Below are 14689 nucleotides of genomic sequence, written 5' to 3' on the forward strand. Positions count from 1 at the left end.
AATCCACCGTGCGGAAAGTAGGGAAATTCCCCCCAATTTAATGGAAATATTTAGGAAATCGTCTATCCAACTCAGTTAAAAAATAATTTATGCAAGAAAGAATTTTTTCTCATCCAATTCATTAATGCAGTGTGTTTGGTGGACAAATATAAAACAACATATTAAAATTTAAAAAAAATCCACCGTGCGGAAAGTAGGGAATTCCCCATCAATTAAAAAATATATATAAGAAATCGTCAATTTGACTCAGTTAATGCGTAATTTAGGTAAGAAGGAATTTTTTCTCATCCAATTCATTAATGCAGTGTGTTTGGTGGACGAATATAAAATACATATTAAAATTTAAAAAAATCCACCATGCGGAAAGTAGGGAAATTCGGTACTCTCGAAATATGGACACAAAGATGACGCACAACCTGAATATAAAAGGTGTACCAGGATAGGTTCAGATTTAGAATCTAGATTGTACGCTTTTGGGAGCGCAGGGAATAACCCATTTATACAAAAAATAATTTTTTCTCATCCAATTCATTAATACAGTGTATTTGATGGACGAATATAAAATACATATTAAAATTTGAAAAAAATCCACCGTGCGGAAAGTAGGGAAATTCCCCCCAATTTGATGAAAATATTTGAGAAATCGTCTATCCAACTCAGTTAAAAAATAATTTATGCAAGAAAGAATATTTTCTCATCCAATTCATTAATACGGTGTATTTGGTGGACAAATATAAAATACATATTGAAATTTTAAAAAAATCCACCGTGCGGAAAGTAGGGAAATTCCCCCCAATTTGATGAAAATATTTGAGAAATCGTCTATTTAACTCAGTTAAAGCGTAATTTATCCAAGAAAGAGTATTTTCTCATCCAATTCATTAATACGGTGTATTTGGTGGACAGATATAAAATACATATTAAAATTTAAAAAAAATCCACCGTGCGGAAAGTAGGGAAATTCCCCCCAATTTGATGAAAATATTTGAGAAATCGTCTATTTAACTCAGTTAAAGCGTAATTTATCCAAGAAATAATATTTTCTCATCCAGTTCATTAATACAGTGTATTTGATGGTGATATATAAAACGAATATTAAATTTTAAAAATTTCCACCGTGCGGAAAGTTGGGAAATTCCCCTAACTTATGTTAAAATCAACGGAATCGTAAATTTATATAAATTAAAGCGAAATCTTGTCATATTTATTGATCATTGACGAACCGTTTAATGCTGTTGGTAAAAAATATCTCAGAATTTAGAAGACTGTGAAACTGTATTAAAGAGCTAAAGGAAGTATGGCACACTGTCCTAAGACGTTGGAAGAAACGACGATACGATCGATAGCAGCCGCTACGATCACTGTAAACGTATGAAGAAACTTTCAATTCCCAAATGAAGATACCACATGAATCAATCAACAAATCGTTTTTTATTCGCCAATCACAAAAAATGGAAGCAATAAATATCACGAAAAACTTGTATACAGTAGAAACTCTACGTACGAAAGGCTCTGGATACGAAAAATCCAACAATTCTTTTCCGAAAACTTGCATAGTGATATTTGTTCATTTTAGATTAATTTAATGCAGGGATGTTCAATACAAACCTAATATTTGAATATTGCGACCTTCGAATATCGTATTTGGTGTTTTTGAGAATACCGAATATGACGCACATTTCCTAGCGCCGTCAAACTTTCGATTTAAAAAAAAAATATTCACAGCTATTCTATTTTTTATCGCAATTGAAATCAGCCGTGCGCGTCGTGGCACTAAATTATGGCCAGCATGAAAGAAATTCAAAAAGCGCAATTACAATTATTACACAATATTCACAATTATTATCGTCTATTCCAATAAATCTGAAAGCAAATTGTGTCGCAATTAATTGTTTTCACCCTCAATTTCGATAGTGACCGAACATAACGGGAATTTTTTTCATTTCTTGCAATTAAGAGTTTATAAAATGACCTTTAAATGTTATTTAATATCTAACGCGGATTTTATCATTATCCCGACGTCGTTGATGACAATATCGTTCACTTTAAGTTGGCGATATCAATAAGCAAAATTAAAATAATAACACCAGACATGTAAGATTAGCGCCGACTCAAATCAAGTAAAAACCGACTTAAAAAATAAAACAAGTTTTCTGGTCTTAATTCTCCATCAGTGGCGGACGGTAATTTGGGAATCAATCATTTGATTATGACGATGGTAAACAAAGGTACATAAGCATACCGTTCTTAGTTTACTGTGTTCTTCCTTCTTTCTATGTTCTTTGTTTATTTATTATGCTGTAATCTAATTCTAACATGTAGTTGTTGGATTTTAAGCATTAATATAATTTATACGAAAATGATGTCCGAGTTTTACGTGGACTTAAAACGGATTAGGGCATTTACAGGTAAAACGCCTTATGTAATACCTAGGGTCTTCGGAACGAATTAATTTCGTGGGTAGCGCTTCTACTGTATATTCATGGCTCTGTACTCAATGGACAGGTTAACGGGAAATGGCCATTTGATCTACTTGTTAGTGTCAAGTGGCAACCCTTTGAAACTTATTTTTACATCAAATGCGTTTTAATGCCAACCGGCCTCGTATGCTGGACATTTCCAAAGTACGTCCAATATCTCCGCAATATCTCCGTTGTAGCATCCAGCATGAAACCAGCGTGGACACACATCACAGCCAATCTTTAAAAAAAGTCAAAATAACATGAAGATAAAATTATATATTGCATGTTTATTGAACACCTATTAGGTTACTTACCCATTCTCCTTCTCCCGTCTCCCCACAAAAACTGTAGTACGTCTCCACGCAGTCTGTCAAAAATGTATTTTTTAACTGCGTAATGTTTAGATAATTATCTAAATATCAAATATTCATTTCGTCATACCGGAATTCTGAATCACCCAACTGGCAATTTTCGCCCTTTCATCGATTGGTGAAACAACATGGATGCTTTTAGTTTCCAGCATCATCCAAGCGAACTGCAATCGAATATATGCCAAAGAACCAATAGACAAAATAAGTTGTTTCAAAATAACGCAAAATAGTGTGAAGAAAATCATGAGAATGTTGTTTGGTATATGAAAATAAATTAATCAATTCTTATGGAACAATTTCTTGTGAATAAATTGACAAAGAACATATACTGATGTATGGATAATTAAATTTGTATGACTTCCTATATACCTTTATCACGTAAATTCCACAACTGGATCCATCCCTCTGAATGGGATGTTCAGTAACCGTTGGTGTCCAGTTTTCGCATTCTTTTCGTAAATTCATCCAGTTTCTGTGTGTTGTAACGTGTGTAAATTTAGTTTTACTAATATACTTTTCATGTAACTTCATTTTTAAAAATCAATACTTTTCATTCAATTTCAATGTATTCACAATAGACCTTATTCATTAAAAACCCATCCTACGCGCAAAAAGAAAAGTGATGTAAAAATTTTTTTTTTAACATTAGCTCTTATGGGGAATGTGATCACCAGAGCAAAAATTTGCATTTTTTGTAATTTTCTAGATATCTTTCAATGTAGACGTGAGCAGTTTTGAGAATAGAATATTTTTTACATCTCTTTTGATATTTTTATCATGATAAACATGGTCAAGATTTTTGATAATCGTTCATTAAAATTTTAATGAGCGCGGTGTTTCCGATGACGTCATTCTCACTAGACCACGAGATTCTGCCAACGCGCCGTGCTCTGTTTGAGTACGGTACCGGTACTGGAAGCGTTTAACATTGACAATCTATAACCCATGTCATTTCTATCACGTTTTTTTACTGGTTTTACGCATTTATACCTGTACAGCTAGCAATCATTTACTGAAGGCATGCTGACGTGTTATTTAAACTACTGGTACCGTACCAAGGCTGCAAGAGGTGAAAACTAAATTATTTAGTAAATACTGAAATAGGCCTACGAACAATACAAAAATGTTGGCCATCCTGCCAATAGGCAGGATAAGTTGTACGGTACCGGTATACAAAATAGATGAATATCTCCAATCTATAATGCTACAATACCGGTCTCCTAACTAGGTTAAAAACATGACTGAATACGAGAGAGAGATTTATTTTGTCAACCAGAATACAAGTATTGTATCAATAAAAATTATATACAAAACACACAGTTATTCGGTATAGACTGGGGAGCGATACGACCATCACAGTCAGCCCCCCCCTGCTCCCCATGTTCGCTATCAAGATTAACAGTTAATTAAGATGTTTGAACAATTTAACAAAAACTCCTTGGAGGAAGGGTTGACTAAGTTACGGAACATTTTTGGATTCGGTTAAAAATGTAGTCCATTATTAAACCACTGTTTTTTTTTTTGTAGATTTTCACTTAGTGGACACTTGGCAGATACGACAGTTAATTTATAAAAAAAAAATTGTAAATTAATAACAAATCATTAGAAGTCAGCTCGGGTATTCAAACATGTGATGATTGAAGTGAGAAAAAAATTTGAAGTCACGTTTAGGATATTACATTAAACAACAATGGAAGGTACATTGGAATCAGTCAAGCTTCAAATGCTAATGGCATTAATGAAAAGAATATGCGAAATGAAGACTGAAGTTTCCATCTGAGACATTGGAAGACGCTAAAACCTTATAGACTTGATAGTGTGGAAAGCCTTCTCACAATGCAGTAATAATGGGACATATATTTATAATATCATTATACAGGCTTTAAGTTGAACTATATGTTTAATTAAAATATCTATCTTTGCTAATAAATGCTGAAAATCATTTATTTCAATCTGCTGAGTGATTAGGGCCAGAAATTTGCTGTAGGGACCATCACTAGGGCTGGATTTACCAATAGGCTAGGCAGGCTGAAACCTAGAGCCTCGAAATTCGGTTTCGAAGTTTTTAATCTTTTGAAAACTTGACAAGTTTGAACCCTACGAAAAGTATATATATATATGAAGCTTCTCAGAGTAGTAAATTCTGTACATAGTTACATGGAATTTATGAAATATATGACATCCAATAAAAACCAAAATAGGTCTTTCGTTGAACGCCAGTTGTGGTCCCAGTACCGGTATTCCAGTATCCTGTTATCACATGCAGTTAGAGCGCATATCCCACAGAGCACGACGCGTTGGCAGAATCTCATGGTCTAGTGAGAATGACGTCATCGAAAACACCGCGCTTATTATAATTTCAATGAACGATTATCAAAAATCTTGACCATGTTTATCATGATAAAAATATCGAAAAAGATGTAAAAAATATTCTATCTTCAAAACTGCTCACGTATACGATGAAAGATACCTAGAAAATTACAAAAAATGCAAATTTCTGCTCTGGTGATCACATTCCCCATAAGAGCCAATGTTAAAAAAAAATTTTTTGCATCACTTTTCTTTTTGCGCGTAGGATGGGTTTTTAATGAATAAGGTCTATTGTCAATGTCACTCCAATTGTAAATACAGTTTGTTACTGGTACAATGTGATTATGTAGTTCATATATTATTTGTAAGAACAGGACACGTTTTTACGAAAACAGCCGAATACTTTCAACAAGAGAAATAGAATATTAAAAATAAAGGACTGAATAACTGTAAAGAAGATAATTTTAAAAAATCCACTCCAGGATTTGAAAGCGATCTGGCAACAGTGAAGTAAAGGTTTATTGAGTTTCTACTTTAGCTTGTAGTTGAAATGGCTAACGATAAGATGTATTTCAGGAATTGAACTCACTTATAATTTTTACATGCGTGAGCGGTCTCTTCAATTGAACTTCCATACGAATTCAGAAAGTAGAAATTATTTCTCGTTGTGTCAATGAATTACAAAGATATTTTGTTCGAATCAAAATGAAGAATCAAATACAAAAAAGCAATATGTAATTATGCCACAACAATTTTTTATTTATTGAATATTATTAAAATTTCAAAACAAAACTTCATCCTCACCAAAAGAACCCAGTGATTTCCATTTATCCTGCACGCAGAAACAATCACGCTATAGTTTCCTAAATTTAACTGTAAAACAAATGAGATGATATAAGTATGATATTAAAGTGTTGTAGGAAAGATGAATATGGACTTTTTAGATAAAAAAACAATGTCGATTTTTCCAACCCTAATTTTGTTTATACCAATGGTTTTCGATCATAGTTCCGCAAGTATATTCCAGCAGTTTTACATTCAAATCCGAGGTGTTCAGCGTCAAATTTTTTTTTCATATTTTTGTAACAAAAGTAATCATGAAATCAACTTATACATATATAAATATATTATATTATAAATCAATTACACCGGGGTTCTCGAGCCTCGGATATATTTATTGGTTGTTTCCTATCCGCCTGAAAAATTAAAAACATCAAAGATTGAAAGATTGACTTACATCAGTCATTAGATGGTGATGCATGCTGGTATGTTGGTGAAAAATACAACCAGCAATATAACTATCCATAACGTAAACATCACGGCGATTCTTTGTCATCAGTTGAAAGGAGTAAATAATAGTCTGAAAGTATGTGCCGATCAAAAAATTTGAGAACAGTTACAAACGAATTATAAAAATTATTTAATTGCTTGTGATTGAATAAATTATACTTTTATATCCCATTTGGAATCATGTAGAGGTAGAATTGTTATTGAGTTGTCTGTCGGGAACAGTAGCAGTCAGACGGTCATTTATTCCCTGCGCTCCCAAAAGAGTACAATCTAGATTCTAAATCTGAATCTATCCTGGTACACCTTTTATATTCAGGTTGTGCGTCATCTCTGTGTCCATATTTCGAGAGTACCGAATTTCCCTACTTTCCGCATGGTGGATTTTTTTTAAATTTTAATATGTATTTTATATTTGTCCACCAAATACACCGTATTAATGAATTGGATGAGAAAATATTCTTTCTTGGATAAATTACGCTTTAACTGAGTTAAATAGACGATTTCTCAAATATTTTCTTCGAATTAGGGGGAATTTCCCTACTTTCCGCACGGTGGATTTTTTTAAAATTTTAATATGTATTTTATATTTTTCCACCAAATACACCGTATTAATGAATTAGATGAGAAAATATTCTTTCTTGGATAAATTACGCTTTAACTGAGTTAAATAGACGATTTCTCAAATATTTTCATCAAATTGGGGGGAATTTCCCTACTTTCCGCACGGTGGATTTTTTTTAAATTTTAATATGTATTTTATATTTGTCCACCAAAAACACTGCATTAATGAATTGGATGAGAAAAAACTCCTTCTTACCTAAATTACGCTTTAACTGAGTCAAATTGACGATTTCTTATATTTTTTTCTTCAATTGAGGGGAATTTCCCCTACTTTCCGCACGGTGTATTTTTTCAAATTTTAATATGTATTTTATATTTGTCCACCAAAAACACTGCATTAATGAATTGAATGAGAAAAAACTCCTTCTTACCTAAATTACGCTTTAACTGAGTCAAATTGACGATTTCTTATATTTTTTTCTTCAATTAAGGGGAATTTCCCTACTTTCCGCACGGTGGATTTTTTTTAAATATTAATATGTATTTTATATTTGTCCACCAAATACACTGTATTAATGAACTGGATGAGAAAATATTCTTTCCTGCATAAATTATTTTTTAACTAAGTTGGATAGACGATTTCTTAAATATTTTCATTAAATTGAGGGGAATTTCCCTACTTTCCGCACGGTGGATTTTTTTTAAATTTTAATATGTATTTTATATTTGTCCACCAAATACACCGTATTAATGAATTGGATGAGAAAATATTCTTTCTTGGATAAATTACGCTTTAACTGAGTTAAAGAGACGACTTCTCAAATATTTTCTTCAAATTGGGGGGAATTTCCCTACTTTCCGCACGGTGGATTTTTTTAAAATTTTGATATCTATTTTATATTTGTCCACCAAACACACTGCATTGATGAATTGGATGAGAAAAAATTCCTTCTTACCTAAATTACGCTTTAACTGAGTCAAATTGACAATTTCTTATATTTTTTTCTTCAATTGAGGGGAATTTCCCTACTTTCCGCACGATGGATTTTTTTTAAATTTTAATATGTATTTTATATTTTTCCACCAAATACACCGTATTAATGAATTGGATGAGAAAATATTTTTTCTTGGATAAATTACGCTTTAACTGAGTTAAATAGACGATTTCTCAAATATTTTCATCAAATTGGGGGGAATTTCCCTACTTTCCGCACGGTGGATTTTTTTTAAATTTTAATATGTATTTTATATTTTTCCACCAAATACACCGTATTAATGAATTGGATGAGAAAATATTCTTTCTTGGATAAATTACGCTTTAACTGAGTTAAATAGACGATTTCTCAAATATTTTCATCAAATTGGGGGGAATTTCCCTACTTTCCGCACGGTGGATTTTTTTTAAATTTTAATATGTATTTTATATTTGTCCACCAAAAACACTGCATTAATGAATTGGATGAGAAAAAACTCCTTCTTACCTAAATTACGCTTTAACTGAGTCAAATTGACGATTTCTTATATTTTTTTCTTCAATTGAGGGGAATTTCCCCTACTTTCCGCACGGTGGATTTTTTTTAAATTTCAATATGTATTTTATATTTGTCCACCAAATACACTGTATCAATGAATTGGATGAGAAAATATTCTTTCTTAAATAAATTACGCTTTAACTGAGTTAAATAAACGATTTCTCAAATATTTTCATCAAATTGGGGGGAATTTCCCTACTTTCCGCACGGTGGATTTTTTTAAAATTTTGATATGTATTTTATATTTGTCCACCAAATACATTGTATTAATGAATTGGATGAGAAAATATTCTTTCTTGCATAAATTATGCTTTAACTGAGTTGGATAGACGATTTCTTGAATATTTTCATTAAATTGGGGGGAATTTCCCTACTTTCCGCACGGTGGATTTTTTTTAAATTTTAATATGTATTTTATATCTGTCCATCAAATACATTGTATCAATGAATTGGATGAGAAAATATTCTTTCTTGCATAAATTATGCTTTAACTGAGTTGGATAGACGATTTCTTGAATATTTTCATTAAATTGAGGGGAATTTCCCTACTTTCCGCACGGTGGATTTTTTTAAAATTTATATATTTATCTTATATTTGTCCACCAAACACATTGCATTAATGAATTGGATGAGAAAAAATACCTTCTTACCTAAATTACGCTTAAACTGAGTTAAATTGGAGATTTCCTATATTTTTTTCTTAAACTGGGGGGAATTTTTCTACTTTCCGCACGGTGGATTTTTTTTAAATTTTAATATGTATTTTATATTTGTCCACCAAATACACTGTATTAATGAATTGGATGAGAAAATATTATTTCCTGCATAAATTACGCTTTAACTGAGTTATATTGACAATTTCCTAAAAATTTTCCTTTAATTCGGGGGTATTTCCCAACTTTCCGCATAGTGGAATTGTTTTAAAATTTAATATATGTTTTATATATCTTCATCAAATTCACTGTATTAATGAATTGGATGAGAAAAAATGATTTCTTGCATAAATTACGCTTCAACTCAGTTAAATTTTAGATTTTGTCGATAAATGAGCTTCTGAGCAATAATTCATTTTATCGAGGAAAAAATGTGTTGTTTCAGTCATTTTTGTTTTTTATTATGTTTCAGGTCTGTCGTCAGTTTCTAAAAGGGAGAATCGCCTAATTTTTTGCATCCATGTAGGCGCAATTAAGTGAATTCGCGACAAATGTCGTTGAACATGGCGGGTTCAAATTTGGAAAAATTGGTAACTGTCCGCTGTAAGTGGCCGCTAGCTTTACCTAGGTACTACGACCAGTATAAGCATAACAGTATCAGTAGTCTATATTTTGATAATCTGGATTACGTGAAAAATCTCAACACCAAAAATATAGTAACCCTAATATTAAAAATCGTTATGACTAATCACCTTATCCGATGAGTGATGATTTCCAGCAGCATTCCTCGGTGACGTTGAAATCCTTGCTTATTATGACTCGACTTCAACTCACTGGGTAACTGATAACACCTGACACAAAAGACTTGGATCGCTACTCCAAACACAACTGTTCTATTTTATCTAAATTTCGGCAATCACGCACTCATGAAGATCCCAATCCCCTCACGGCGCCCAGGTTACTTGCGAACAAAACGGCAAACGTGGTAAAGTTCTCGGCGAACCCGACAGTTTTACTATTGCGACACAAAGCCTCTTTAGTACGGAGTTGTGAATTGAGGTCCTTTTCAGTTTATTGAGCTTATATTGCAAAAAACAGAACGGACGATCTTCATGTTCTGCCTGGTTATTGTATCAAAATTATCAAACCTACTCTCCAAAAATCGTAAAAACATATACCGAAAAATTAAAAGATTTTTGCATAAATAAAATGTCCACTTTATGTACGAAAATTAAACCCGTTGATTATAAACCAGCAGAACTACTGTCCCATTAAAGTTGGCGAAAATGTGCAATTATTTAAAAAATATTGAAAGAACATATTAATTATGATACTGTTTTATCAGAGAAAAAGATATTTCAGCAAAATATCGCAAAACGTTTTAATTATGGAACGTGGAATAATTAAGCGGACAGGAAAATGTCTACCCAATTTTTCCGTCTACATAACTGTCGCTTTTTTAGCACGGTATGTCTACTTAACTACCGTATTAGATATATATATATATGATTTCATAATATATATAGTTTATAATTCAAGGTTGTCATCGGAACAGACATTTACCCTTCATAAGTCTATAAAACTGTGGCTAAAAGGAAATCTCAGAAGTGAAATCGGCTTTATTATATTATATAATACTTTTGTACATCTTGGTATCTATTGTGAATCTACAATTTTAAAGGTTTCTGAAAAATATTCTCTGCTATCCTCAGAATATTGGTAACTGGTAAGTTCCTGTTAGGGGTTTTAGGTATGTCATGCGATAGAATCGGTACAACTCATTCTAATAAATATCTCATCTTCGCGTGAAACCCTAAGCTTTCATTGGTGTAAACTCGATTATTTCGCTATACTACATACAAACTATACCTGTATGTGCGTCACTGTTACGCCACTTATGAATTCAGTACCATGATACTTTGATATGGTTAACGCAAATAGAACTGAATTTCAGCTGCTGTTAAAATTTTGTTCATCTGTGCTCCTATTTGCAATTGATGCGCTACGCATGCTTCCTCAGTACAGTACTGTATACATTTCTGTGCAGCATCAGGCAACGACAGCGTTACCACCGCTGACATACTGCGGAAGTTATTGTAGGATCGATTATAGGTATAAACACGCGATACACGGCACTTCATTTTTAAACTTTGGCAGGGGAAAAACTTGGCATTCGTTACGTAATAATATGCTTTATCGGGCTCGTCCAGACTCAAATACTGTGTATGTGTATATTGTATTTTGCGCATGTAAAGTACTGTATTCTTCCTGTTGTAAAACCCACAACAGGTTCGAGGCATTTCAATTTCGGGGGTATTTCAATAAAATTCACTCAACTTCAGATGCGATCGACTGCTCGAGAAGTGGCAATCGACCGGTCGATCGCGATCGACGTGTTGGCCACCCCTGGTATAAATGGTTAATCTTCTTAGGTAATCAAGCAATTGTTGCAATGGATATATGTTTTATCTTTTCAACACACGAATGAAGCTGTATATTAACACAGGTTCATCTCATTAGTTGCCTCGTAGCTTTGGAACGAGCAGTCAATACTGAAAGAGCAAACATAGTTCCACAAAAAGCGCATTAGCTGTCCTATATCAATAAGTTGAATGACCCGTTCCGGTACTCCATCCCCTTTTTCTCGCTTTTGTCACTGTACATTTGTAAGTATTTTCATTTATTTTCTCACACCGACATTGTTTGACACAAGAATCGACACCGGTGATATTGCTGGCGCGGCGGTGTGGCTCAACGGGCTAAGCGTTAGGAATACGCTCGCCACCGCACCTCTTATTACTCTGCGTGGGTTCGCAGGTTCGAATCCCATGCAGGAATGATTATGTGCGAGAGGATTGCTGGACTCCTCGCCGTCGTTGGGTGGTTCACGTAACCGCTGGTCGGTTACGGCTTCCTCCACCACCAAGTCCATGCTTCCGAAAACAAACAACACAGTAAAACTAATCCCATACCCGACTTGGAATGGTAACCGGACGAGAGGCCGTGGTTCGCCATATGGATAAGCCGTCTTATCGGCTTTCCTCTCCCCCGGGATAAATATGTAAATCCTGTCCTGTCCTGCAAAACATAAATGTTCGTTTATTTATTTATTATAAGCTTGTACTGAGCAGAACATATATTTAGTATAGTTCTCAATTGAACAAACATTCCTAAAGAACGATCTACGGTAGGTTGTTATATATTACTCCATAAGCCTTTGAATTTGATGATACTGGGAACTTAAAACTTGATATCCAAATTCCAGTAAGAAAAGTCAACAGTCAACACCGAGTTACTACTATTAAATTCGAACGCTTCATTTGTACAGACGTTCCGCATCGCCGAGCCGCAAGTTGCGTAGACGACACCGAGTTACCTGGTGCAGTGTAGGTGTAGTCATACTACAGTGTTATTGTAATTTCCATTTCGACAGTAGCGGTACAAGAATTAATTATGAACTTTACGTGACAAGATAAGGCTGGTGTTATGGTTCGCGCACCACTTCTTTCCAAATTTGAAAGCCTGCATTGAAGTATGAGAAACTGGTTTTCTAAGTAAATGACTGTTTCGTGATTCGTGACCAAGTCGATCAAATTTCAGAATATAGATAGTGTGGTATGGACGGTATCGATCACGAGCCCTCATGGACCACTGTGGGAAGCAAGAGCATTATTGAAATCGACACAAAAGGTGTTTTCGGATATGGAGTGTCAAGCAAAGTGTATAGTGGTAGATTTGACGAAAGACCAGTAGCTGTGAAAAGAATTAACCCTTCTTTATCAAAATTTGAATGCGAGGTAGAAACTTTGCGTCGACTCGATCACAGAAATATTGTTAGATATTTATATACAGATTCAGATAACGAATTTGTTTATATTGTACTTGAACGATGCGATTGTTCCCTTCAAGATTGCCTCGATAAAAAAATGAATACGTGCGGTTTATTGGACGACGAGTTGGACGTTCTAAAGCAAATATCAGCTGGTCTATTATATTTACACAGTAAGTCCATTTTGCATAGGAATATACATCCATCTAACGTTTTACTCACAAGGAAAGACGGTATTGTCGTAGTCAGGCTTTCTGACTTTGGAGTCGTAAAAAATGTCGAAGAAGACTTCTCAATTTCAGCGTCGGTAATGGGAGAAGCAGGAAATTATTTCAGTCCTGAAGTTTTGAGGAAACAGAAAATTAGTAAAAAGTCTGATGTTTTTTCGCTCGGTCTCGTGTATTTCAGCGTACTGAGTGATGGCAAAAGCCCATACGGAGACGACGGGGAAGACATTATTAAGAATGTACGAGCCGGCATCTCTCCTAATTTTGCTGCAGTGTCTTCTAAGTATAATGGTTATGCAGTACCTCTACTTATTTCTATGCTAAACGATAAAAAGAGATTTCGCCCTTTGGTTACTGATGTACTTGCACATTATCTTTTCTGGGACCCTGACATGGTCTTCACGTTTTTTCAAGATGTCAGCGATTACTTAACGGATAACATGAACAGCCCGAGAGTCGAGATGGAACTGATTTCTCGCGAGATTATTGGAAGTCAACACTGGCAAACTAAATTATTGACTAATTTATTTAACGCTGAAATTCGCTTATTTCAAAAAGAATTTAATGCCTATCGCCTGAAAGATGACGTAATAGGTCTGTTACGCCAAATCCGTAACTGGGGCCATCACTATCATAGCAAATCACGGCGATTAAAAAACATAATAGGGGAAACAAAAAATCAAATGTTAACTTATATGACATCACTTTTTCCATTGCTGTTACCGAAAACGTACGATGTCTTTCAAGTCGTAAAAACGAATCCAAGTTTTTCTGACTACTATTGACCTGAATGGACACAAAGCGATGGACTGAAAGACTATGTTTAGCTGTTCGATCGCCGAAATTTTATTTACTGTATGATAGATTATGTCCCGGGATTTCGCTGTTGTATTGTCTGAAGTTTTCCGTTATTTGCAATCGGATAGTGATAGTTTCGAAATCTATAATCCATCATCAAATGTTCTAAAGGCGCCTGGTTATTTTCGTGAAATATCGAGATTTTTAGCAAGTTTAACAAAAATAACCAATATATCTATTGTCTAAATTTGTGAAATAGATCCATCTCAAAGTTCCCCGACAACGAACTCGTTGAACGGACGGACAGTTTTCACCTGATATCTATGCACCACAGAACATTATATTTTAAAATTGTATCATATTCATCATTTTTTTCTTTTCTATTTACGCACAAAATTTTTCATATTTGCCTGTATGATTGCTGAAAATATTTGCACGCATTTTATTAATATATATTTATTCTTGTTTAATAAATAAATACTTGTCTTGAGAACATTTTTAAATAATACTTCGGACGACTTATATACTTACAAGTGTGGCTTTTATATCGGCAAAAAGTCTAACACAAATGCATGTACACGAAAAGGCGGCTGTAAACTCATCTCTTAACACTACAACAAGGTAGTCGCCGCTCATTCTCCTCTATGAGTAAGTAC

General features: G+C 33.8%; 2 protein-coding genes across 2 annotated transcripts; one reads left to right on the top strand and one right to left on the bottom strand.

Annotated features, from left to right (window-relative positions):
• Positions 1-1739: 1739 nt before the first annotated feature.
• LOC120336922 (uncharacterized) lies at positions 1740-6659 on the bottom strand. Its single transcript, XM_078114103.1, has 6 exons — positions 6381-6659; positions 5948-6016; positions 3203-3305; positions 2904-2997; positions 2777-2829; positions 1740-2700 (listed from the first exon to the last, which is right to left on the bottom strand). Exons 3-6 carry the CDS (start codon positions 3296-3298, stop codon positions 2587-2589), a joined length of 357 nt encoding a protein of 118 aa, XP_077970229.1. The 5' UTR covers positions 3299-3305; positions 5948-6016; positions 6381-6659; the 3' UTR covers positions 1740-2586.
• A 5875-nt stretch (positions 6660-12534) lies between these two features.
• LOC144424291 (serine/threonine-protein kinase/endoribonuclease ire-1-like) lies at positions 12535-14539 on the top strand. Its single transcript, XM_078113442.1, has one exon. The coding sequence runs from the start codon at positions 12797-12799 to the stop codon at positions 14018-14020; it is 1224 nt and encodes a 407-aa protein (XP_077969568.1). The 5' UTR covers positions 12535-12796; the 3' UTR covers positions 14021-14539.
• The last annotated feature ends 150 nt before the right edge of the window (positions 14540-14689 follow it).

The sequence above is a fragment of the Styela clava genome, chromosome 6 (assembly GCF_964204865.1).
Source record: "Styela clava chromosome 6, kaStyClav1.hap1.2, whole genome shotgun sequence".
NCBI classification, from domain to species: domain Eukaryota; kingdom Metazoa; phylum Chordata; class Ascidiacea; order Stolidobranchia; family Styelidae; genus Styela; species Styela clava.